Source organism: Panthera onca, chromosome F1, assembly GCF_046562875.1.
Source record: "Panthera onca isolate mPanOnc1 chromosome F1, mPanOnc1 haplotype 2, whole genome shotgun sequence".
NCBI classification, from domain to species: domain Eukaryota; kingdom Metazoa; phylum Chordata; class Mammalia; order Carnivora; family Felidae; genus Panthera; species Panthera onca.
Genome location: NC_138355.1, coordinates 44,366,116 through 44,388,450, shown reverse-complemented (window position 1 = coordinate 44,388,450; position 22,335 = coordinate 44,366,116). Strand labels below are relative to the sequence as shown.

Genomic DNA, 22,335 nt, shown 5'->3' with positions numbered 1-22,335 from the left:
TGAGCTCCCCAACGACGGCAGGCCTTGGCATGCATGTAAAGGAACCCCTCAAGCCACACTGGTGGATGGGAGTGTCAGCTGTCCACCCCAATCGCACCAGAGACGGAAGACGCGCGCACGCGCGCGCACACACACACCATTATCCATCCATCCTCCCCCCTCCCACCAAACAGCAGGAAGGGGAAGAACAAGCCCCATGACCCTGGAGGGAGGCGTTAGGTTTTCACGTATCACCCTCTCAAGAGTCGCGTGAGCCAAATATTATTACTTCCATTTTCATACGTAGCACCTGAGGCTCAGAGACTTTGCCTAAGGTCAGAACACGTAAGTAGCAGAGCCCAGGCTGGGAGGGCAGTGTGGCCAGCCTGACTCTCGATGCACTCGGGCCTCTGTGCCCCTCGGCTCCCCTATCCTTCATCAGACTCCGCACGGACACCGCTCAGCGGATCCTGGTAACACCCCCGAGAAGCCTGCGTCCTTTCTACCCGTGAAGGTGGGGCGAGGTGGGGTGGCTTGTCCGAGTGGCAGACCCGTCGGCCTCTTGGTTCCCAGCCCCCGGTCTCCCTCTGGACTGGCCAGACTGGGAAATCACTTCTCCCCACCCCCCACCCCGGTTCAGGAGAAGGCCCCCTGTCCTTGATTCTCCTCACAGGTGTCTTCCTTGAACATTTTTCCTTCAAGCCTCGCCTGCAGGCGGAGCTCAGACCCAGGCCACGTTCTGACAGGTCTTTTCTAGGCCCCTCCTAGCCTCACTGACTCCAGCAGTGGGAGGAGACATCTCTGCGGACCCCTGGAGGGCCAGGGGCTGCCCCATCACCGGGGAGTTAAAGCCCGGGCCAGCCTGCACCTCCAGTCACTGCTAGTTCCTTCCCGGCCAACCTCGAGGCGCGCCTCCCGCCTGGTGTGGTCCGGGAGTCTCTCGTGGCGCACACCCTCCAGCCTGCCGGCAGCCAGCCACCGCCCGGGGGCCCATCTCACAGCCCATCTCGCAGGAGCCAGGAGCTGTCGGCAGCTCCAGCAGGTGGTAGACACCCGAGAGGGGAGAGGCTTGCTCTTGCAACACCAGCTCCAAAGGCAGACCTGGCTCCTCTGCCAAGCGTCGGGCAGCACCCACTTCCTGACCCTCCTCATCTCCTAGCGGCAGCTCTCCATCTGGCTCCTGGGTCTCTGCTTCCCTCATGCACCTCCAGCCCCGCAGGAGACATCAGCTCCTTCTGCTACCTCAGCGCCGGGCAGTCAGGCCAGCCCTTGGGCAGCACCTGGAACTGCAGGCCAGAGAGCAGATTTGGGGTGCGGGTGGGGTGGGGTGGGGTGGGGTGGGGTAACCCTCCCTCCCCCCCATTCGTCCCCGCGCCAACATACCCCTGAACAACGGAGCCATTCTCCCCTCCCATTGCAAGAACGGTGTCTCGCAGGCAACTCTTGGTGGTAGGGATGGGGATTCGGCCCATTTTATGGATGTGAAAACTGAGACCCAAAGAGGGAAGTGATTTATCCCGAATCACCCAGCTTCGGCGTTGGAGTCAAGGCTCAAATACGGATCTTTTCATTCATCCATTCAGCCGTTCATTGAACACTTCTGGTTACATTTGGCAGCTATGTGACTGACAGTGTGTTGTTCAGCCTCTCTGAGCCTCAGCTTCTCAGAAAATGTGGAAATTAGGGAGTCCGTATAAAGTATTCAGCGTAGGGCCTCACACATTTTAGGTGCTCAAGAATCACTCGCTACTGTTACCATTCATTCGTTGATTCATTGGACCAGTCATGGGAACAAAAAATGGGCAGAAAGCATGCTGGGCACCATGGGGACAGAGATGCAGAGACCTGGACCCCCACCCCCGCAAAGTGCTCGCAGGCAAGTGACGGAGATTACCTCCGTGCAGTTTGGCAAGAGCTGTGTTTAAAGCCCTTGAAGAAGAACTGTGGGCACATGAAGGTAGGGCAAGGAGGGCTTCCTGGAGGAGGTCTCATCTGAGCTGAGTATTAAAGAATGAGGAGGAATTAGACAACAGGAGAAAAGAAAACAGCTTTCCGGGGTGTATGGGTGTGTGTCTAAGATATGGTCTTAGATGTTAAGACTCCAAGGACGCACAGGTTAAGAAGTAACTGGCCCGGAGCCAGGGAAAGTGAGTTTTAAGCACAGGTAAAGGGAGGGGTGGGGCTGAGCATCCCAGGCTTGGGGGAGTGACCTTGGCTCTGTGTGCCTGGGTGCAGGCCAGGCCTACTCAGGCTTCTTGCTGCGTGGCCACTGGTAAACCGTGTCTCACCCACCAGACTATAGGTCTGTGCCCTTGAGGACAGGACCTGTGTCGTCAGAAAACGCTTGTTGACTTGACCGCATAAACTGTGTTCCTTTGTCAGGGAGGATTCATGGTGGTGGGCGGGGCATGAGGGCCTTGGGGAGCACAAACAGGAAAGAGCCTTGGCTGGGACTCTTGTCTGGGCCTCAGAGAGTGTGAGCTGGGGTGGGGGTGGGGGGGCAGGGGGGAGCAAACAGGGTTGAATGAAAGGTTTGGAAGCCCAGGATATTATTATTTTTTTTATTTGTAAAGATAAAAATAAAAAGCTACAACCCCCTACACACACACACACACACACATGCACACACGCGCACACACAAACCCTGGTGTGCATATATGAATACACATACCCCACTAAGAGCTTGAAGCCACAGTGGCCTCCTGTCGTGATTACAGGTGGTGGTGGCAGAGGCGTCAGGCCTTCCTTCACACCCCTAGCTGGCTCCCTGGCTCACTCCCAGACTGTCAGTCCCTGGGGCCGGACACAGCCACTCTGAATGGTGTCTGTGTCTCTCCCCAGCCCTCGCGGGGCCACTGTCATCAAGGCAGCCCCAGGAGGCCCATGATGTGGGGGTTGGGGAGGGTTGTGTTTACTCTGCAGGGGAAGAGCCACCTTGGCAGGTGTGTCTGCTGAGTCCCCAAACACGCTGAATGTTTTCCTCCCCAGGGAGCGTTTACAGAGCCAGCGGCCCCCAGGGGAGCCCTTGCTTCAGCTCTCTCAGACGCCGGCCCCTCAGAAGGACAAGGAGGGCTTGGGAGGGGCTGCTCACATCCCCTCCCCTCATGGAAACGGGAGCGTGGAGACCAGAGGGAGCCAAGCTGGGGTCCAGAGACCAGGATTCTCTCCCCAACTTGCTTGGTAAGCCCAGGTGAGACCTTTCACCGCTCTGCCTCCCAGCCCCCCACCCTCTGATCTCTTGGGAATGTTTTAATGAAATAACCCTTCATGCTCCAGTACCTCTGTGAGTGAATACAAAAGACCCAATCGACTTCTTCCCCAGGTGGCCACTCCATCTGCCCCCCTAAGCCTTCCTTCCTCCGTGACAGCATTCTCGCATTCCTTCCCCCAACAGACACTGACTCGGCCACCTACTAGGTGCCAGCCAGACATGTGTTAGGTACTGGGATACAACGAGCAAGACAGATGGAGAGATCTACACCCTGCCCTCACAGGGCACACAACCCATGTGACACAGATCTGAGCCCGGTGGGACCCCAGGGGCCACGTGACATCAAGCGGTAAATGAAAAATGAGTTAGGATTATTTGACGATAGTAACAGCCCCCACTTCCTGAGTGCCTACTGTGTGCCAGTCTCTTAACATATCTCATCACTAGGCCTCCTAACAACCTTTAGAAGGAAGTATTAAGCAGCCTCTTGTGCAGAGGAGGAAATGGAAGCTCAGAAAGGTTAAGTAAGCACTCCAAAATGGCACAGCTCTAAGTGCTGAACCGTCTGCCTGGGGAGACTGCTTTTACCCTTTGTTCCACTGATGTAGCTCCGTTAAAGCAGGGGAAGAAGGAAGCCTCTCCGAAAAGGGGATCATTACAAATATGTAGGGTAGAGGGGCTTTTGTCCAACAGACCTTCCCCTCTTGTGCCCCCACGAGAGGTTCATTGCCTGGTGAGATCCCGTTCCAGCTGGGCGGGTACGTATCAGAGCTCCTGGTTCCGCCGGGACAGAAAAAAAAGAACTGAGAACCAGCACTTGCCACGCGGTAGTCTGGGCCCTCAGTCAGGGTGGAGAGGGGAGAATCGGAAACCAGTGGCCTCCGAGATCAGGCTGCACCGTGGCCGCTTTCTTCGGGGAAGGACAGACCGTGCTTCTCCGAGCAGGCCAGGAAGAAAGACCCAGATGGGGCTCCCCCATCCCACCCGCTCTGCCCATCGTTGGGGGGGGGGGGAGTGTCAGAGCTGATTCTTGATAACTGCTTAGTGACTACCATGCTCTTTGCTGCCGTAGCTGAAACTGCACCACTCAGTGCCCTACAGTGGCCATCAGAGGAGCCTGTTGTGGGGGGGTAGGGGGAGGTACAACCACCCTGCAGGGGACCAGCACAATCCATGGTGCTAGGTCTGGTGGGTTCCAGCCATGCAGGGGGTGGGGAGGGGGGGACATGAGGCTCTGGAGGCACACAGAGACTCCAGGGACAGTGGCACCCAAGGGAGCCTGAGGACAGACAGACACTTGGGGGCCTTAGCGATCCCAGAAGCCACTGTGTCTCATTCTGAATGGAGCCTGGCAGCAAGGAAGAACCCCCAAGTCTGCTGTCTCCTTCTGGCAGCTTCAGGGGGCCCAAAGACATACAGCCTTATTGCTATGGTTCCAGCCTAAGAAAGCCAATAGCCTCCCAAGAAGTGAGGTGAGAAGAGGGAGCAGCTGGAGGCACCCAGGAAGCTTGCTGGGTATTCAAGGGGCTCCTTCCACGAGGCTGTGTGAGGCAAGAAGGGGCCCACCTGCTGGGCCACATGAAAGGACAGGAAGCTGGGGAATGAGTGAGAGAGAAGGCCACCAGAGGACCCGTTATCATATCACCTCCCCTTGAGTATCTACTAGGGTCTGAATCTCGCCCCCGCCCCCACCCCCACCCCCACCCCCGGTTTCTTCCTTCTCTACGGACCCAGCACCGCCATCTACCCAATGGCTTCAACCATAAATCTGGGACTCATATTTGACCCCTTCTCCCATTTTGCACACCTAATCCATTACCAGTGGGTTCTGACTCTCACATACCCTAAATCTTTCCAGTTCTCTCCATCTCTACTGCCTCCTGGACTCCCTGCCCACCCGCGCCCTCCCCCCCAGAGCCATGACCTCCTATCGTCTTCTCTTGCCCCCTCCGGCCCATCCTCCACACAGCAGGCAGGGTGACCTTTTTCCGTCAATGAGTTCTGATTGATTTCTTTCGGTGTTAAACCCTGATTGAGTTCTTTCGGTGTTAAACCCCCCTCGCACACATGGAATAAATCCTATTTGGTTATGATATATTATCCTTTTTACCTATCACCGGATTTGATTTCCTAATATTTCATTGGCTAATTCTGGCCTTTTAAAAATGTAATTTAGATGACGTCATTCCCTGCTTAAAGCACTCAGAGGCTTCATAGCGCACTCAGAATAAAATCCAAACCCTTGCCCAGGAACCACAAGGGCTACAAGGCCCCCACCTAAGTCCTCGAACACCTGTGGGTCTCTTTGGACACACTCAGGGTTTGGAGAAGCCAGAGCCAGCCACAGAGAGGAGAAAGAGGGCTTCCTTCCTTGAATTCCCCTGAAGTTATCATTGTAGCTACCCGCTTGTTTATCTGTGGACTAGCTCTCTCCCTACACCAGTTCCTAAGCTCCAGGGACCAGGGCCAACTTCTTGACCACGATTAGACACCTAACGTCTGGTCCAAAGTCTGGCACTTCTAAATGAGGGAAGGGACTCTCCCTCCGCTCCATGCCTGAGCCAGTGCTGCTGAACGCGGCCTGTGATAAGCACAAGGCCACGCCGCCAGAGTCTCGCTTCAAATTCATCACCATGAACTTCGGGTGGGCCCTGAATGCTGCCTCCAATTACGCTAGAGTCGAGTATAGAGAGTCTAGTCTAGACTAGAGTCTCGAGTCTACTCCCTCCCCCAGTTCCAGAGAATTATTTCCCGCTTGCTACTCTCTCCGCTGCCTCCTCCCACATCCTCCCTTTCAGCTGATGACCTTGCTTCCCACTTCACCGAGAAAGCTGAAACACTAGAAGAGAACTTCACCTGGCAGCATCCGCGCCCACACGCCCTGCCTTCCTGCCTGATAGGCCCTCTCCAAGCGCCTCGAAGCCAGCCCACCAGTGTCTGTCCCCACCCGGGCTGCCGAAACGAAGCCTGCACTCCAGAAATTCTCTCCTTGGCTCCAACGCCGGTTTTGCACTCTCTCCTGGATCGTGAGATAGGGGCACACGAGTGTGCCCAGGTCCCCCTCCAATCTTAGAAAACAACACAAAACAAAATGCCTGGTTCCCGCTTCGCCTGAAAGCTTCTGCCGCATTACTTTGATCCTTTTGTAACAAAATTCTTCAAAAGAGAAATCTACGCCAACTGCCTTCAATTCCTTCCTCTTCTCTCTTGAGCTTTCTCCAGTCAAGCTTTCTGCTCCCACCCCTCCGCTGACATTGTTCTTGCTAAATCCAACAGTAATTCTCAGTCCTCACATCACTCGATCCACTGGCAGCATCTGAAACAGCCAATCCCTCACTTCTCCTTGACATACTTTCTAAGCTTCGCTTCTGGGACACCACACCCAGGGCGCTGGGGGCTCTGAGTTTTCCTCCTACGTCTGAGCCTTCTCTTCTCCCCAGCCTCTCAGTGCTTGGTCCTCAGTTCCCGTCTTTATCTGTTCGTCCGCTCTTGGAGACCTCACGGCGGCCCCTTGGGGATTTACACACCATCCACGTGCCAATGGCTCCCACATTTATATCCCCAGTCCAGACCTTTCTCCTGAACCCCATCCTTACATATCCATCCAACCACCCGCTCAACAGTCCAGACTCAAGGTGTCTAAACCTGAACTCTATTGCTCACAAAACCTGGACCGTCCACAGCCTTTCCCGCCTTAGATAATGCCAACTCCATCTTTCCAGTGGTTTCGGACTAAAGCTTGGGTCATGCTGGAATCTTGTTTCTCTCATTGGGTTCACACCCAATCCATAAGCAAATTCATTGGCCCTTTCTTCAAAATACATCCAGAATTTTAACAAGTCACCGTACATTCATACAGTGGAATTCTAGCAATGAGAAAAAAAAAACAGAAACAAAAACCAGCCAACCCACAAAAAAATTCTACTGTTTCACTCAATAATAGGGATGACTCTCAGACGTAATTTTAAGCTTCAGAAGCCAGACACAAATCACTATGTGATTTCCCTTTATAAAAGTTCAAGAACAGGGAAAATCAGTCCATGGGGATAAAGGTCAGAATAGTGGTGACCTTTCAGAGGGCATGGGAGGGACACAAGGGAACCTTCTGGGGTGCTGAAAATGTTCCAAATACTGATCACAGTGGTGGTCACATAGGTATATCAACATGCAAAAACGTATTGAGCTGTATGCTTAAGACGTATGCACCTCCCTATATAAACATTTTACCTTAATAAAAAATAAACTTTGAACATGCACATCCAGAATCAACCACTTCTCACTGTCATCTCTCCATCACACTGATTCAGGGTACCTACCTCTGCTCTCATGCGATTAGCTCCTAACTAGGCCCCTGCCCGCCCCTACAGTGCAGTCTCAATACAGCAGCAGAGTGAACCTTTAAAACCTAAATCAAACCATGTTGCTTCTTTGCTCTAAACCCTGCAGTGGCTCCCCATTTCCCTCAGAATAAAAGCCCATGTCCTTCCAGCAGCCTCTAAGCCAGTAGCTTATCATCTTTCCAGCCCTATCTCTGACCACTCTCCAGCTTTATCACTCCACCCCTGCTGCACAGACCTCTTTGCCAGTCCCCAAATACGTCAGGTACATTCCTTCCCTAGGACCTTTGCTCCAAGTATCTCCTCCGTGTGAAATGTTCTCCCAATATCTGCACAGCATAGTCCCTCACCTCTAAGGTTTTGCCCCATTTATTATTTTTTTTTTTTTAATTTTTTTTTTTCAACGTTTTTTATTTATTTTTGGGACAGAGAGAGACAGAGCATGAACGGGGGAGGGGCAGAGAGAGAGGGAAACACAGAATCGGAAACAGGCTCCAGGCTCCGAGCCATCAGCCCAGAGCCTGACGCGGGGCTCGAACTCACGCACCGCGAGATCATGACCTGGCTGAAGTCGGACGCTTAACCGACTGCGCCACCCAGGCGCCCCTAAGGTTTTGCCCCATTTAAAACTGCAACCCTCTCTCTCCACCCCCACCCTGGCATCCCCAATCCCACTTAGACTGCTCTTTTCCTTCCCCCATTGGCACATTCTACCTTCTAACGCTCTGCATATTAGGCACTGTGTTCATTACTTAGCATCTGTCCTCCAACCCATTAGAATGCAGACTCTAGGGGGATCTTTGTTTTGTTAATGAACGTATCCTGCATCCAGAATATCTATAACAATACCTGGCACATAGGAGGCACTCAATAAGTATTTGTTGAATGGATGAATGAATGAATGAATGAACGAATGAGTAGATCAGGGCTCTGCATGAGAACAAGAAAAAGGAACCAGTTGCCCTACTCTCTCAAAGGACAGAGAAGTTCTGGAGGCAGGTGGCAGGAAGATATCCCTCAAGGGCCTCTGCCACATGACCTGGGCTGCAGAGACTGAATGTAGAGAAGGGTCCAGCGGCCCCACACAAGCACTTTAAGGTGCCAAGTGCCAGTCTCCTGACACCCCCACTTCCACCATAGGCAGGTTGGGAGTTTGTCCTCAGCCACCTTGGTCTGTAGGAATCCACAAGTTCAACAGCGGCTAAGAGCCCCCAGATGGAGGTAGAGACCAGCCCAGCCCACCCATCTTTGTATCTACAGGTAGCCCTGCAAAGTGCCTGGGACATGGCAGGTGCTCCAAGTCAGTTTGTGAAATAGGTCTATGGGGGGCACCTGGGAGGCTCAGTCAATTAAGCGTCCGACTTCGACTCAGGTCATGATCTCACGGTCCGTGCGTTCAAGCCCCGCATTGGGCTCTGTGCTGACGGTTCAGGGCCTGGAGCCTGCTTCAGATTCTGTGTCTCCCTCTCTCTCTGCCCCTCTCCCGCTCACACTCTGTCTCTCTGCTCTCACACACACACACACACACACACTCTCTCCCTCTCTCTCTCTCTCTCTCTCAAGAATAAAATACAACATTAAAAAAAATTGAAATAGATCTATGAAAGTCACCATGTCCCTAACATTATACCCCTAATCCCGCTGGGGATAAAACTCCCAGGGTGAAGAGCAGTGCAGGAAAAGGTGCCTCATCTCCTTGTCTTTGCGGTCAGGGAAGGCCCTTGTCTCCACCTCCCTGCCCACCCCCGCGCCAGTATTTCCAAGGGGCCATGAACACCGAGGTCCACTCACCCACCTGCTTCCTCTTCCTCTCCCGTCCCATGGCTACCCACCAGCCTTTTCTCGTTCTGCAGCAGTTGGCAGCCTCCTCTGGGCTTGAGTTAAGGAGACTGAGGCTGACGGGGTAATTCACGCAGCCCAAGGAACCATCTGTCCTCCTTCCTCTCTGCTCTGTGCCTACCCTGCCAAGTGGAGCCAACTAGCAAGTGCCACACTCCAAGCCTCTCCCACTCGGGGACAGCTGTCCTCACCAAGGGGCAAGGAAACAGGATGTCCAGGCCTCGGGGAATAGAGACTAGGCAACGAGGACTAGGCCTGGAGCCCAGCCGGTCCTGCCCTGCTGAGCCCAGAAAGGCAAATGGGCAGAGGAAAACCGATGCACGTCTGGGGATCTGCAGTTTCCATGAAATTGGGCAGGAGGAGTGGGGAGAGGTGGAGTAAAGGGAGGTGGGAAATATTTTAGAAATTAAAAATTAAAAAACCCTGACGGCTGGAAGCTGTGCTCACCTAGGGTTCTAGGCTTGGCCCTGACCCTGCCAACAATGTGAATTGTGGGTATCATTGTAGTTAGGATCCAAATGGCCCAAAATATAAGCATGAATAAATAAAATATGAAACTCATTTATTCAGAAAGTGCTTCCAGCCTGCCTCCTCCGTGCCAGGCACGGGGACACGTGCCATTTCGGTGTTTACCAAGCCCAGAAAAACCAGCTGGACCGCGAGCGATGGGCAAGAAGTAGACGCAAGGCACCTAACAGAGGAAATTGGCCTGGTCCAGGTGGAGAGGAGGTCAGAAAAGTCCACCCGGAGGAGGGGCTGTTTCAGCCGAGACCTAAAAAGATGGACGAAAAGACAATCCGGTTTTTACCCTCATAAAATTCTCACAGAATCATTTTTATTGACATGGGGAAATGCTCATAATGCATTAAGTAAACAAAATGGGATGGGACATAAAACCATCCATGCTCTCAACTGTGTGAAAGTTATATTTATAATCTATCTATATTTAGAGGTACAGATATATATAGACACACATGGAAAAATTCCCTGGAACAGCAAAATGTTAACACTAGTTACGTGTAGGTGGTAGAATTACTGGTGACTTTACCATCTTTACTCCCTCCTATATGTCTCAACATTTGAACAGGAAACAGAGATGGCTCTCATGCTTGGAGATAAGTATCAAATGTCAGGACATGGCCTCTAAGGTTCCACCCATGGCCCTTGGTAGAGGGCTTCTCGGGAGGACGTCGTGGCCATTCCCCTGCTTCTAAGCAGCACGAACACCTGGGAAGCTTACTCCTAAAGCACTCAGAGGCCTCCTGGAAGCCGTTCTGATGCCAGCTGGGAGAAGTTTCTTTCGCCCTGGAAACGAATCCAGATTTCTCTCAACTGAAGTCTATGCCCCCCTCACTCAGCACGCTCTTTAGCATAAGCCACCTGAAGGCTGGCCCTCGGTCAAACAAAGAAATGTCCTTTTTAATCTCAGAGGGACGTCTCTCTTCACTTTCCCCCTCTCAGCCCACCACTGATCTGCTGACTGACCCTGGGGAGGCTGCGTTCTCTGTTCTGTTCCTGCAGGAGCGGCGATTGCCAAGGGCTCCTCCTGCCCCAGCCTTTTACAGCAGACGCTGGGGGCGAGAGTCAGGATCGGAGGGGAGGAAAAGAGCTCGTGACTGACCGACCTTGAACACACAGGGGTCCCGGGCCTCTCTTTCCCCTTCAGCAAGTGTGAGAAAGTCAGGCTTCAGGGCTTGCCAGCTCTCCTCTCCCCAGCCACTCTCAGCCTCTGACCACCCCACCCCGCAGGGGAGCTGGAGATGGCCTACCCCCCCGTGAAAGCAGTGTCACCATAGAGAACAACTGTTCGGGGCCTCCGGGGACACAGACGGTCGCCTGCTGGGGTACGCGCACAGGAGGCACGCTGGGTGTCCGGAAAGACCCAGGCCCGCTAACTTTATGCCTAACAGCAAACATGTCCTCATCTACCAGATTCCTCCCCGGCCCCAGCATGCTGGCCTCCCACACTCCCCGCTGTGCCTCCCCGGGTCAGCAGCCCAGTTGGGCAGGCCTCCAGCTGTGGACAGAGGCAGGGCTGCCTGGGGCTCAGCTGCGGCACTGGAGTGAAGGTGAGGAGGACTCAGAGGGAGGCGCCCAGCACGGGCACAGCACGAGGGCCATTGGCAAAGACCGGGGGAGCAAAATCACCGCACTGACAGCCTTGAGGAAACTCCTCCATAATCCCCATAGTTTCCAGGGGCCGGTTCAAGAGGCACAGGGGCTCCCTGCTTAAAGACGGCTGTGAGACAGGCCCAGATTCAAATCCTGTCTCTGCTGGCGACAAGACTTTCGTCAGGGCAACTTACTGAACCTCCCTGCCCCTTAGACCTGTTTACAGGAGTGTCAACAGAGCGGGGACAGCAATGCCCTCTCCTAGCGAGAAGCCAGGAGCATTAAATGAGATGAAGCATGTAAAAAAAAAAAAAAACATAGCACTGTGCCTAGCTCCTACCCATTAGGAACTAAAAAACACAACCTTCTCAGGAGTCGTGATAAGGAAGAACCACAGAGTTAGAGCTAAAAGGCAGCTCAGAGACCTCAAATCTAGTCCGTGGGGGGGGGGGGGGGGAGGGGAAGTTCAGAGAGTTTGAATAATTCATCCAAGGATGCAGGGCTAGGAAGTAACAGAGCAAGGTTCAGACTCAAGTTTTTCTGACTCCCAAGCATCCACCGCCCCTTCAACCCCACCCCAGCCTATCTGGCCACAGGTAACCCTTGCTCAGGTCTCCTCCCCACAGAGAGGGCTTTGGCCGGGGAGCCCCCTGTTGGCACTCCTCCCCATAACCAGCCCCCTGGAGTAGGCCACCGAGGGCCACCAAGCAAACTCAGGGTGAGGGAGTGGTGGATAAAGACTGCAGATTCCCTAGAAGTACGAGCTCAGGGGGTAATGGGGTGTGGATTACCAGGCCTGTGGAGGTGCTATGCAAATAGGATGCAAAACACACGTAAATAACCACAGGTTATTGATGAATCAACAATTTGAGATCTTTTTTTCTTTTCTTTCTTCCTTTTTAATTTTTTTTTTTTTTTTTTTTTTTTTTGTCACTGGACCAACCACACTATGGGATGTGAACCTTCTTTTCTTTCTTGGCTTTCTGCCAAATGGAATGAAATAAAATTTGTGGTTGACTGACCAAACCATGCTTTGCTTGGGGAGGGGCCCAAGCTCACTCTGTCACCTGGCTACCCCACAGATGTCTCACCAACGCTTGCTCAGTATTACTCCCCAGCGTCCAAGGCATCTACCTCCGACTGGCTTGTCAGGGCAGCAAGTCAAATGCATGGGGGCCTCTGGCTGACAGACAGTCCCCCAGGCCCAGCAGCCTGCTGACTGTAACTGCCCAGGGAGCATCATGCTGTTCCTCCTGCAGGGGGACCTGGCAGTGATGGGCAAGGGCCTGGAGTGGCCCATCACGTCAGCCCAGCCTCCAGGATCCTGGCTTTAGGAGCTAGACCACAGCAGCCTTTCTCTAACGGAGGAGACTCCTCTCCATGGGGCAGGGCCCTCCCAAGCTACTGCGGGGTTGCGGCTCTTAAGGAACTGCCTGAGCTACTGGGACAGCCGTGGTCAGATCCCTGAAGCAGAATGCAGGGGGCAGATGGGGTGCCTGGGTGGCTCAGCTGGTTAAGCGTCTGACTTAGGCTCAGGTCATGATGAGTTCGAGCCCTGCCTCGGGCTCTGTGCTGACAGCTCAGAGCCTGGAGCCCGCTTCGGATTCTGTCTCCCTCTCTCTCTCTGCCCCTCCCCCACTTGTGTTCTGTCTGTCTGTCTGTCTGTCTGTCTCTCTCTCAAAATTAAATAAACATTAAAAAAATAAAAAATAAATAAAAAGAATGCACGGGCGGTCTAGTCTCCCGCAAGAAGGTTAGAGGTTAGACATCTGGAATGCCTGCCTGAGGCTCAACCCTGTGAGCTCTGAAAACTCATCCAATTCAGTCGACATTTCCTGAGTGTCTTCCATGTGCCAGACACTGGGCGAGGCATTCTGGAGAATTTGCAGAAATGGACAAAATGCAATTGCTGCTGCTCAGATCACTGCCCTCGACACAGTGACAATCCACCGAGGAAGAAAAGTACAAGTTCATGTACAAATATAACTTAACGGTGTTTTGAAATCTGCCTAGAAACGTGGGGTTTGTGCGCGTGCGCATGTGCACGCGTGTGGGGGCGTGTGTGTTGCTGTCTGAAAGCACCAGGGCGCAGTGGGGTGGGGGGCGAGGGCTTTGCTCATTCAGACCCACTTTGAGCCATACGTGAATAATGATACTAAAGCTACAAACATAAACATACCACTGAATGGCTGGCAGATAATACTGAGTGCATTACATAGCACTAAGTGTTTTATATATAGGGGTTTATTATATTCTTCCAATCATTTTTGGAAGAAGGTACTATTATTAATATCCCCTTTTATAGATGAGGAAATTGAAGCCTCACGAGGTTAACAAGCGACCTTCCCGAGGTCACACGGCTAGGAATGCATAGCAAGGATTCGAACCCAGCCTGTATTCTTAGCCTCTGTGCACATGCCTGCCTCGGCCCTCGGAAGGCAGCGGCTCCTCAAGACCCCTGGCTCCCGGAAGCTGGAGCAAGGAACAACCACAGCTGCCTCCTGGAAGAACGAGCCTGCAGTCCCTGCCGGCACAGCCAGCCCCCTCCCCACAGGGCAAGTAGGGCACATTCAGCAGGCCTGTGACCTCTGTCACAGCAGGATCAGGCCTTTGGTTCACCTTGGCATCCGCTCAGCAGACAGAATTTCTTGAGCAGGCCTTCCTACATCTGCGTATCTGTGTGAGTTTTCTAATGTGGCAATACGTTGTTGTAATGGTCCCGCTCAGAGGCCCAGCCCACTCTAATGGGCTGCGACCAGCTTCCTCTGCACAGCCCGGCCACGACCTGGGACTAATGGCAGCATGAAGGCCCCTCTGCGGCTGTGCCTGCGGGGCTCCAGGGCCACCTCCTGTGCCTCTCCCTGTCCCCTGAGCAGCCATCTTCACCCCCCTCCCCTGGGAAAGTGTGAGGGCCGTAAGCAAGGCGCAGAGTCTGGGATGGTGGGGGGGGGGGGGGAATCAGGAAGGAAGGGGGGCGGTGGAATCTAGGCTGTGCTCCCCACCAGCTTGGGGAGACCCTCTGGGTCTTTCTGAAGTTTCTCCTTTCCCAGCTCCTACTCCACCTCCCTTAGGGGATCACGGAGGGAATAGGAAAAGGTGGTGCATGAAGAAAAGCTTTGAAAAGGTAAATGTGCACAAATGCAAGGCAAACAGGAGAAGCGTGGGCGCCGAGGCCTTCCCCGGGCAAGCTGCCAAGTGAGGCCAGAGGCCCCATGTCCCAGATATGGAAGTGACTCTGGGGATGGCAGGTGCCAGAGATGGCCAGAGCTCCCTGGTAGAAAGGGAACCTATTGGTGACAAGACTCAAAGAGGGGGCGAGCCCGCCTCACAAGAGCATCCCAGCCGGGCCAGCCCTGGCAGTGCGCCCAGGCATTCGCTGGCACTGGGTGGCCCAGGCACTGCCTGGCGACGAGATTATGGCCTGGCAGGCCCCGTCGTGGACTGGACACCCGCACGAGGGCTGCCACTGTCAGGCCACCCACCCCGGCGCTGCCTGGGCACAGCATAAGCACCTCCGCTGTGACTGGCAAAGACACACGTGGGTTAGGGACAGAACAGGCACAGTAAAAGCAAGTGCCTGAATTTCTCCCTCCTCCTGCCTGCAACGGGGATCCCATGAGTGGGAGCTGGGCAGAAGTAATCAGACTGCTTGGGTTCAAAGGACAGCCCTGGAGGGCGGAGCTGGCCACAGATGCCAGAGAACAGGAGAGCCGAAGATTGCGTTCTTTCGGGAAGCCTGCCCGGGTCTGGCTCGAGAAGCAGCACTCCTCTGCCCCTGGTACGTCCCCCTCAGTCCATCCTCGCCCCACTCCAGCAATCTGTTCTGCCCCTTCCACCTCCCCGGAACGGGCGGAGCTGTTTATTCCCACCCTGAGCTCACTGCGACTGTCTTGGCTGCCCCTCCAAACCCCCCACCCCAGGCTGCACAGGCAGCCTTGGGATTCCTGGCCACGTCAGGAGAGCAGCCGCAGCTTCAGCTGTGGGGTCGTGGGCACTGCCAGGTTCACATTCCTCCAGCAGCCCAGGCTCTCACGACTTCCACTGCAGCTCGGCCTCCCTCAGTAGAGCAGAGGACAGGAAGGCAGAGTGAGGGCTGGGGCACAACGGCCCGCGGAATATCGGGCTTTTGTGGGGCCTTACGCTCTACCTTTTATCCTCTCTAGATGGCCCTCGAGCCACGAGCGTGGGGCGCAGGGGGTACCTTCAGCTGCTCTGGACTCACCGGAGCGGGATCTTGACGCGGAGGTAGCGGTCCACGGCAATTGCCAGCAGGGCGAGGATGGAGCTCTGGGTGAGGATGAGGACAGGGCAGGCGACCATGAGGCAGGTGTGGAAATAGGTCCGTGGGCCAATGTTGATGAGGATGGCTAGTGGGATGACCAGAGCGCCCACCGCCACGTCAGCCACCGCCAGCGATACGATGAAGCAGAAGGTGGCATCCCGCAGCGCCTGGTTCACCTTCACTGCCCAGATCACCAGCACGTTCCCGGGCACAGAGACCAGGGCGATGAGCACCTCGATGCCAATGTAGGCGGCCTGGAAGGCCGAGATGGAGGGCGGCATGACAGGCACAGGCGAGGCACATCAGCAGGCAGGCACCAAGGGGCACGAGGCAGGCACCTGTGGTCACGGAAGCCTGGGGTGGGGAGGCCTGCCAGCAGGTGCAGGGGGAGCCCGGGCAGCTCTGAAACTCCCGCTGCCCTTTGGAGCTGTGCCCCACTTGGCACACCCAGTGCCTGCCCAGGCTGGCGGGATACCCTGGCCCTTTCTCTGCCTGATCTTTGTCCCCTCCCCTTATCTTCCCCAGAGGGTCCATTCGACAACTTAAAATAGCAGCGCTCACTCCTCCACTGGCTCCTTTATCAGGTGTGAGGCAGCTCCCGGGGCGCACACACACGCACCCCACAGGGGTCCCTCTGCCTGGCTCTGCCCACCCATGCCCACAGAACAGGCTGCAGGGAGCTCACCATCCTGCCCGCTGGCCACCAGGGGGTCCCGGAGGCGGCGCCCAAAGTTGCGGGCACCTGGGGGCGCGCCGAGCCGCGGGGCCGCGCCGGGCAGGGCTGGGCTCCGGGACCCGCGCGGCGGCTCATCGTCCTGGGGCTCCCGCCGCAGCTCTCCCAGCCCGGCCTTTCCAGCAATCACATGGTGCGGCGGAGGCTCAGCCCCAGGCGCTTTTAAAGAGGTAGCGCCCCGGTGTCGCACCTGGGACTGGGCTGGCAGGCGTGGGTCTGGGGGACCGAGCCCAGCCGCAGACCGGGGCGCGGGCCCCGCCTTTGCCCAGCTGGCGCACACACGTGCCCGGCGCCACCCACCCAAGCCGCTGCTGGCGCCCGCCTCCCAGCAGTGCCCTGGTTCCGCTCCAGGGACCCTCCCGGGCCACGGACCCTCGCCCACCCCAGTCCCAAGGGACGTCTAGCCGCCCCTCTCAACACTCTCCTGCATCCCCATTGGGAAGCCACAGCGGCGAACCGAGGCACAGACTTACCCAAGGTCACCAAAGCTGGCAGAGCTCCTAGCTACCTGCACGGTCGTGTCTCTGCGCCCTCCCAGCTCGACGCCTTCGGCAGCCGCTCGCTCCGGGGATGCCTGGGCGATCCGGGGCCAGCTGGGAGGTCCAGGGGGACGGTAGCTGGCTGGGACTCGACTCGGGCGCCGCCGCCTCCGTCGCCCCCGGCGCGGGAGCTGAGTGACAACCGGGCTCCGCACACCGGGAGGGGGCGGGGGCGGCGGCGGCACCCGCGGGCCCCTCCCTCCTCGCCCTCCGTCTCCTCCCCCACCCCCTCCTCTAAACAAAGGAAGTGATTCTGGGTGAGAAAAGCTGGGAAAATGTGAGATTTTCGCAGGGTCTGGTGTGTGAATCCAGTCTCGGGAGTGGACAGAGGTGCAGCCTCCGTGTGTTCACCGGTTCCCTTCTCCATGTGGGATGCCCGGAGCCCTGGTCTGGCCTCCGGCGGCACCCCTGCACCCGACACCGCACAACCTCTCACCTGCAGGGCTCCGGGATGTCCCCCACCCACCCCCACCTCCCCCCACAGTCAGCTGGAAGCTCTACACACTGTCCCACCCTTCAATCCTGAAACCCTGCTCTCCCATGAAGCCAGCCCCTGCATAGTCTCAGGAACTAACATCCTTCCAGAGCACATCACTTTGCAGGCTCTTATCTGAGTCATTATATTTCTTCCTCCTCTTTCTTTCAGAATGGCCTGTTAGTCTATTAGCAATGTCCATTTTACAAATGAGGGCACTGGGGCTCAGAGGAGTGACCTACTTTCCTAAGATTATCTTGGCCGGTGTCACCCCTTCTGTGCCCCTTTTCTTTCCTCCTTCTCCCTCTTCACAGCACCTAAGTACCTAAGCCATAAGGTATCCTATCCAATCCCCTCATAGATAAATTAAATGCCCTGATAGATAAAGAAGGAGGGGACTTCCACAAGATCACCCAGCAAAATCCTAAGAGGACCAGAGTAAGAAACCAGGCCCCTGACTCCTGACACAGTGCCCTCCACACTTCGCCCCATCCTGATCCCTCCCTTGGCTGCCTCCTGCTGCAGTTACAGTTGAGGTGGCTCACTGGTCCCCACCAAGGACCACCTGGGGGGCAGACCCTCAGCCAGAACATGTGCCTCGCAGACATCCTGACCTGAGAAAAATCCTTGTTCACGGATATTGGAAAAGGGCCTGGGAGGGCAAAGAGAGGCCGGCAAGCAAAGAGAATCAGAGAATCTGGCCCCTGAGGGCACTGCCCCCTGTAGGATCCCAGGATATCCAGAGAAAGGTTCTGCCCTGAGGAGGGTGAGCACACAGCTTCTATGGGGGGGGAGGGGGGGGGGTCTGTGCAGAGGCACAGTGGGGGGGTGGGCTGGGACCTGAAGGTGAGGGAGGGAGGAAGGGGTTGAACCTTCCTCGGGGGAGCAGGAAGAAACCCAGCTTGGGGCAAGATCACTTCCATTTCTGCTTTGGGGGGGGGGGGGGGGGGCGGAGCAAGGAATCTGTGCCTCAGACAGCAAAGTTGCAGTCCTGCCCTGGAGCCCAGCTAGAGAAACTAAGAAGTGCCCACTCTCCTTTCCCCTCTTTCCCTCCACACACCCACCCCAGACTTCCTCAACCCTCCCAACAGGCAGCCTGACATTCCGCATACTCCCCATGCCCATGAACACCCCAGCCTGTGCGTGCACCCGCTGCCTTGAACCCTTGCCTTGGCCCAGGTTGTTTGGGGACCAAGGCTTTCTTTTGATTTTCACTCAGGCCCCTGATTTTCACTCATGCAGCTGACAGAAAAACCCGGGAAGACCCAGGCAGGGAGTGGGGTGGGTGATTGGGTCACCTTATCTAACTTTCCGGCATCTTTAGCTCTGGAGGGCACCTGAGCCACCCCCAACTCCTACTGTGGGTGCTTGACATGTAGTGGACACGTTTGCAAAATACCTGCAGATCATTTGTTTTTTCCTCAGTTCTGGGTAAAATAAACGCAAGCTCTTTTCCCTTCTTCCCTCCCTCCCTCCCTCCCTCCCTTCCTCCCTCAACCTTTGCCTGTTCCCAGGGCCAGGCCTCCTGGGGGATTAGCCGGGCCTATTTGAGAATAGAGCTGACCCAGTCAGGGTCCATCCCAGGGAGCTGCTCTGGAAAAACCATCTCCTCAGCGCCTCCTGGGCAGGGAGGAGTGGGGCGTCAGCGGGGGTGTCAGTGGTGAACACAGTGCTCCCGGACAGCAAAGCCATTGGGTACAGTGAGGAGAGCACTTGATTAAGAGTCAGAAGAGCTGCAAGCTGGTTTCCAGGCCTTACACTGTGTGGGTGGTCCGGGCAGGCCACTTCTCCTCTCTTGGCGTCAGTTTACCCATCAGTCAACTTAGACAATTGACATTTTTCATCCTGTCCTGCTCCGACAGCTGGTAAGTTCATTCCAAGGTGGGAAAGACGGTCAAAATGGAGGCCATGGGTGCTGGGCCTGTCCACCTAGAAACCTTCTGAGTCCTGGCTACCCCGTCTAGGGCAGATTCCAGGGCTGAGAGGAGGAGAGGTTTGTAGTGGGGGAAGGGGGGCATCACAGGTCTATAGTAGGAGGAAGACAATGTGGGAAGGTGTAGACAGGACAGGTGGAACAAGGTATCCAGAATGTACAGCGAGCCCAAAACGCTCTGGCTTTTGAGGTATGTACAGGACCCCCTGACTAGATGACCCTCCCCATACCAGGGTCCACTCATGCTCTGCAGACGCATGACCCTCCATGCTTCCCCCTGCCTTGAACAGCTGAGTCTTGGTCTCCTCATCCATAAAATGGGTGTAGACACATCACCTCACAGCAGAGTCATGAGGGCTGAACGAGCTGACTTACGGAGAGGCTAACACAGGTAATTTTCTCAGCAAGGCAAGAAGGCAGCACCAGGCCATAGTGTCGGCAGGGGAAAGAGTAGGGGAGTGCAAAATTCTGGAATCCTCTCTGTGCAGCCAGTCATGCTACACCCTACAGGTGCCAGATTTGGGGGCCCTTACAGGTACACAATGAAAAACTTTTATCTGGCAGGTGGCTCTGTCACGGTGAGTCTAAATAACCCCAGGGCCTAGCCCTCAACCCCTCTCCCCTTTGCCTCTTGTTCCTACTTCTCTCCTTCCAAGACCCCATCCCGGGTTTCTCCAGGCCCCTCACACCTGAAGCCTCCGTGCTGGGGGCAGGGGTGTAGGGGGAAGAGGGAGCGCTTAAGTGGAAGCGCTTAAGTGGAAGCACGCCTGAGGGGCAACCTTGCATACCCTCCTTCCTGGAGTTCTCCACACTGGGCAGGGAGGGGCCTCGCCAAGGAGGGAAGCCATCCCTGAGCACCCCTCCCTCAAGCTGCCAGCCGGGAGGGGGCAGCAAGGCCAGCTAGGCCCCCAGAGAGGCCAGAGAGGCCTGGGCGAGCGGACAAGGTTTTAAGATTTGCCTCTTGCCCCTTGCAGCAGGCAGGAGGTTATTTCTGTCCCCGTGTGGTCTCTCAGCATTGTTCTGGGCAGTATGTGTCCAAGGAGAGCAGGGAGGAGGGCTGAGCGAGGGCAGGCAGGTTGGAAGGGAAGGATTTCTGGATGGTTGGAAAGCCCCTGGCCTTTCCCCTGTCCCGGGAGCCCACCTCCAAGCCCCTGCAGTGATTTCCTAGCAGTTCCCTCCCTCTTCAGATTTGGAATCTAGGTCTCTCTGCCTCCTTCTCCCCTCTCCCAGGTCAGAGGATCCTGTGGGGGAGATGTTGGGGAAGGAGCTTCGGCGTGGGCTGAGTATTCCCCTGCGTGTGCATGTGCTTGAGGGCAGGGGAGGCCTGGGATAGGTCAGGGCTAGCCAGTCCAAGCCCCTCCAGACAGCACAGAACTGTTCCTGAAGGAGGATAGCACTTCCCTTCCTTGGCCTCATTGCTCCTTCCTTCCTTCCTTCCTTCCTTCCTTCCTTCCTTCCCTCCCCCCTCCCTTCTTTCCTTCCTTCCTTCCCTCCTTCCTTCCTTCCTTCTTTTATCCTGGGGCACCTGGGTGGTTCAGTGGGTTAAGCATCAGACCCTTGATCTCAGCTCAGGTCTTGATCTTAGGGTCTTGAGATCAAGCCCCGCATTGGGCTCCACACTGGGAGCCTACCAGTGGGGGTGGGTGGGGTGGTACTGTGAGCTGAGGACCCTTCAGGACTCAGCAGGGGAGCCTCAGGACGTCCAAGGCTGGGATGGAGGGTCGGGTCTGGGAGGCCCACAGAGCCACCCCCTGCTTCAGCTAGAGCAACTCTGCTCTGACTTATCCCCTGTGTGGGTTCCTTGTTATGAGCTTTTCTTTGACTGTAAGATCTTATTAGCTCTGTGGCTTTAAAAAGCTTGAAAATCTGAACTTCGGCCCAACCTGTTTATTGTATAGATAAGGAAACTGAGACCCAGAGAGGTGGTAAACTTGGTCAAACCCACCCTTGAGATGGGGAAGAGCCTGGTGCCAGGAGGAGACTTCCAGAAGTGAGCCCTCCTCTGGGCCCTGGCCCTGCTTGTCCTCGGGAAACCCCCTCAAGCACTAGCCCTTTAAACCCAGAGCTTGGTGAAAGCAGTCTTGGCTTTCACGGCCTCCCTAAGTCACAGGGGTGGGAGGTAGGCTGCTAACCCACACAGAGAGAGCCACCTGGCAGAGCGGAGACTGACCCAGATGTGGCGTGTTTTACTCATGGAGGTGTGTGTGGGGATCGGAGGTGATTGGAATCACTGAACCCATTGGTCTGGAAGAGGTCCCTGGAGAAGAGATTCTCCAGAAGCCTCATTCATTTGCTTGCCCAGCTGGTATTTATTAGGGCCCTACTAGGAAGAGGGAACTCTTGTAAGGCGCCCTCCAAGAGCTCAGAACGTGGGTCCTGGAAGGCAGGGCCAGTGTCATGCCTGCTTAGAATTAGCTAGAGTTCCAGGGCGTATGTTCCAGGTGCCAGAGAGAAGGCAGAGAGCTCACTGGGCCGGCCCGGGGCTGGGAAGGGCCTTGGAGAAGGGACAGGATGCTCTGTGTTTGTGGAGAAGTTCTGGTAGCAAGGAGGAGGTGTTTCTGGGCAAGACCAGGGGTTTGGCTAGGGCACCGGCCTCGGGCTGGGCAGCAGGGTGACAGCTGGGGGCCATGCTGCTGGCAGCCTCCCAGAGGAGGCTGAGAAGACTTGGGTGGGCGGTGCACCCAGTTAAATCCAGGAGGCCTCGGCCCCAGTCACAGCTCCACCTTGCAGTGCTGGGCGAACCCCAACCACTCACCACCGTCTCTGAGCCTCCGACCTTTTATCCGTAAAAGAGGAATAATTACATTACCCGTTCTATTTGTTTGAAAGTGCTTTTCAGGTGGTGAATCACTAGACATATATCATGGTCTACTCTTGGTGACGGGAGGCCTCTGA

The 22,335-nt window shown here is 55.7% G+C and overlaps 1 protein-coding gene across 2 annotated transcripts in view; it reads right to left on the bottom strand.

The window, feature by feature from the left end:
- ADORA1 (adenosine A1 receptor) overlaps positions 1-17,230 on the bottom strand; it is a 34,458-nt gene extending 17,228 nt beyond the window's left edge. Inside the window, exons 1-2 of one of the 2 annotated variants that reach the window (XM_060644155.3) lie at positions 16,967-17,230; positions 15,701-16,098 (exon numbers count right to left, since the gene is read on the bottom strand). In XM_060644155.3, the coding sequence (XP_060500138.1) occupies positions 15,701-16,041 (341 nt within the window). In that variant the 5' untranslated portion in view covers positions 16,042-16,098; positions 16,967-17,230. Of the gene's footprint in view, positions 1-15,700; positions 16,099-16,445; positions 16,851-16,966 lie in introns of those variants that run through there. The other variant, XM_060644154.3, reaches the window with a different exon arrangement.
- Between the last annotated feature and the right edge of the window lie 5,105 nt (positions 17,231-22,335).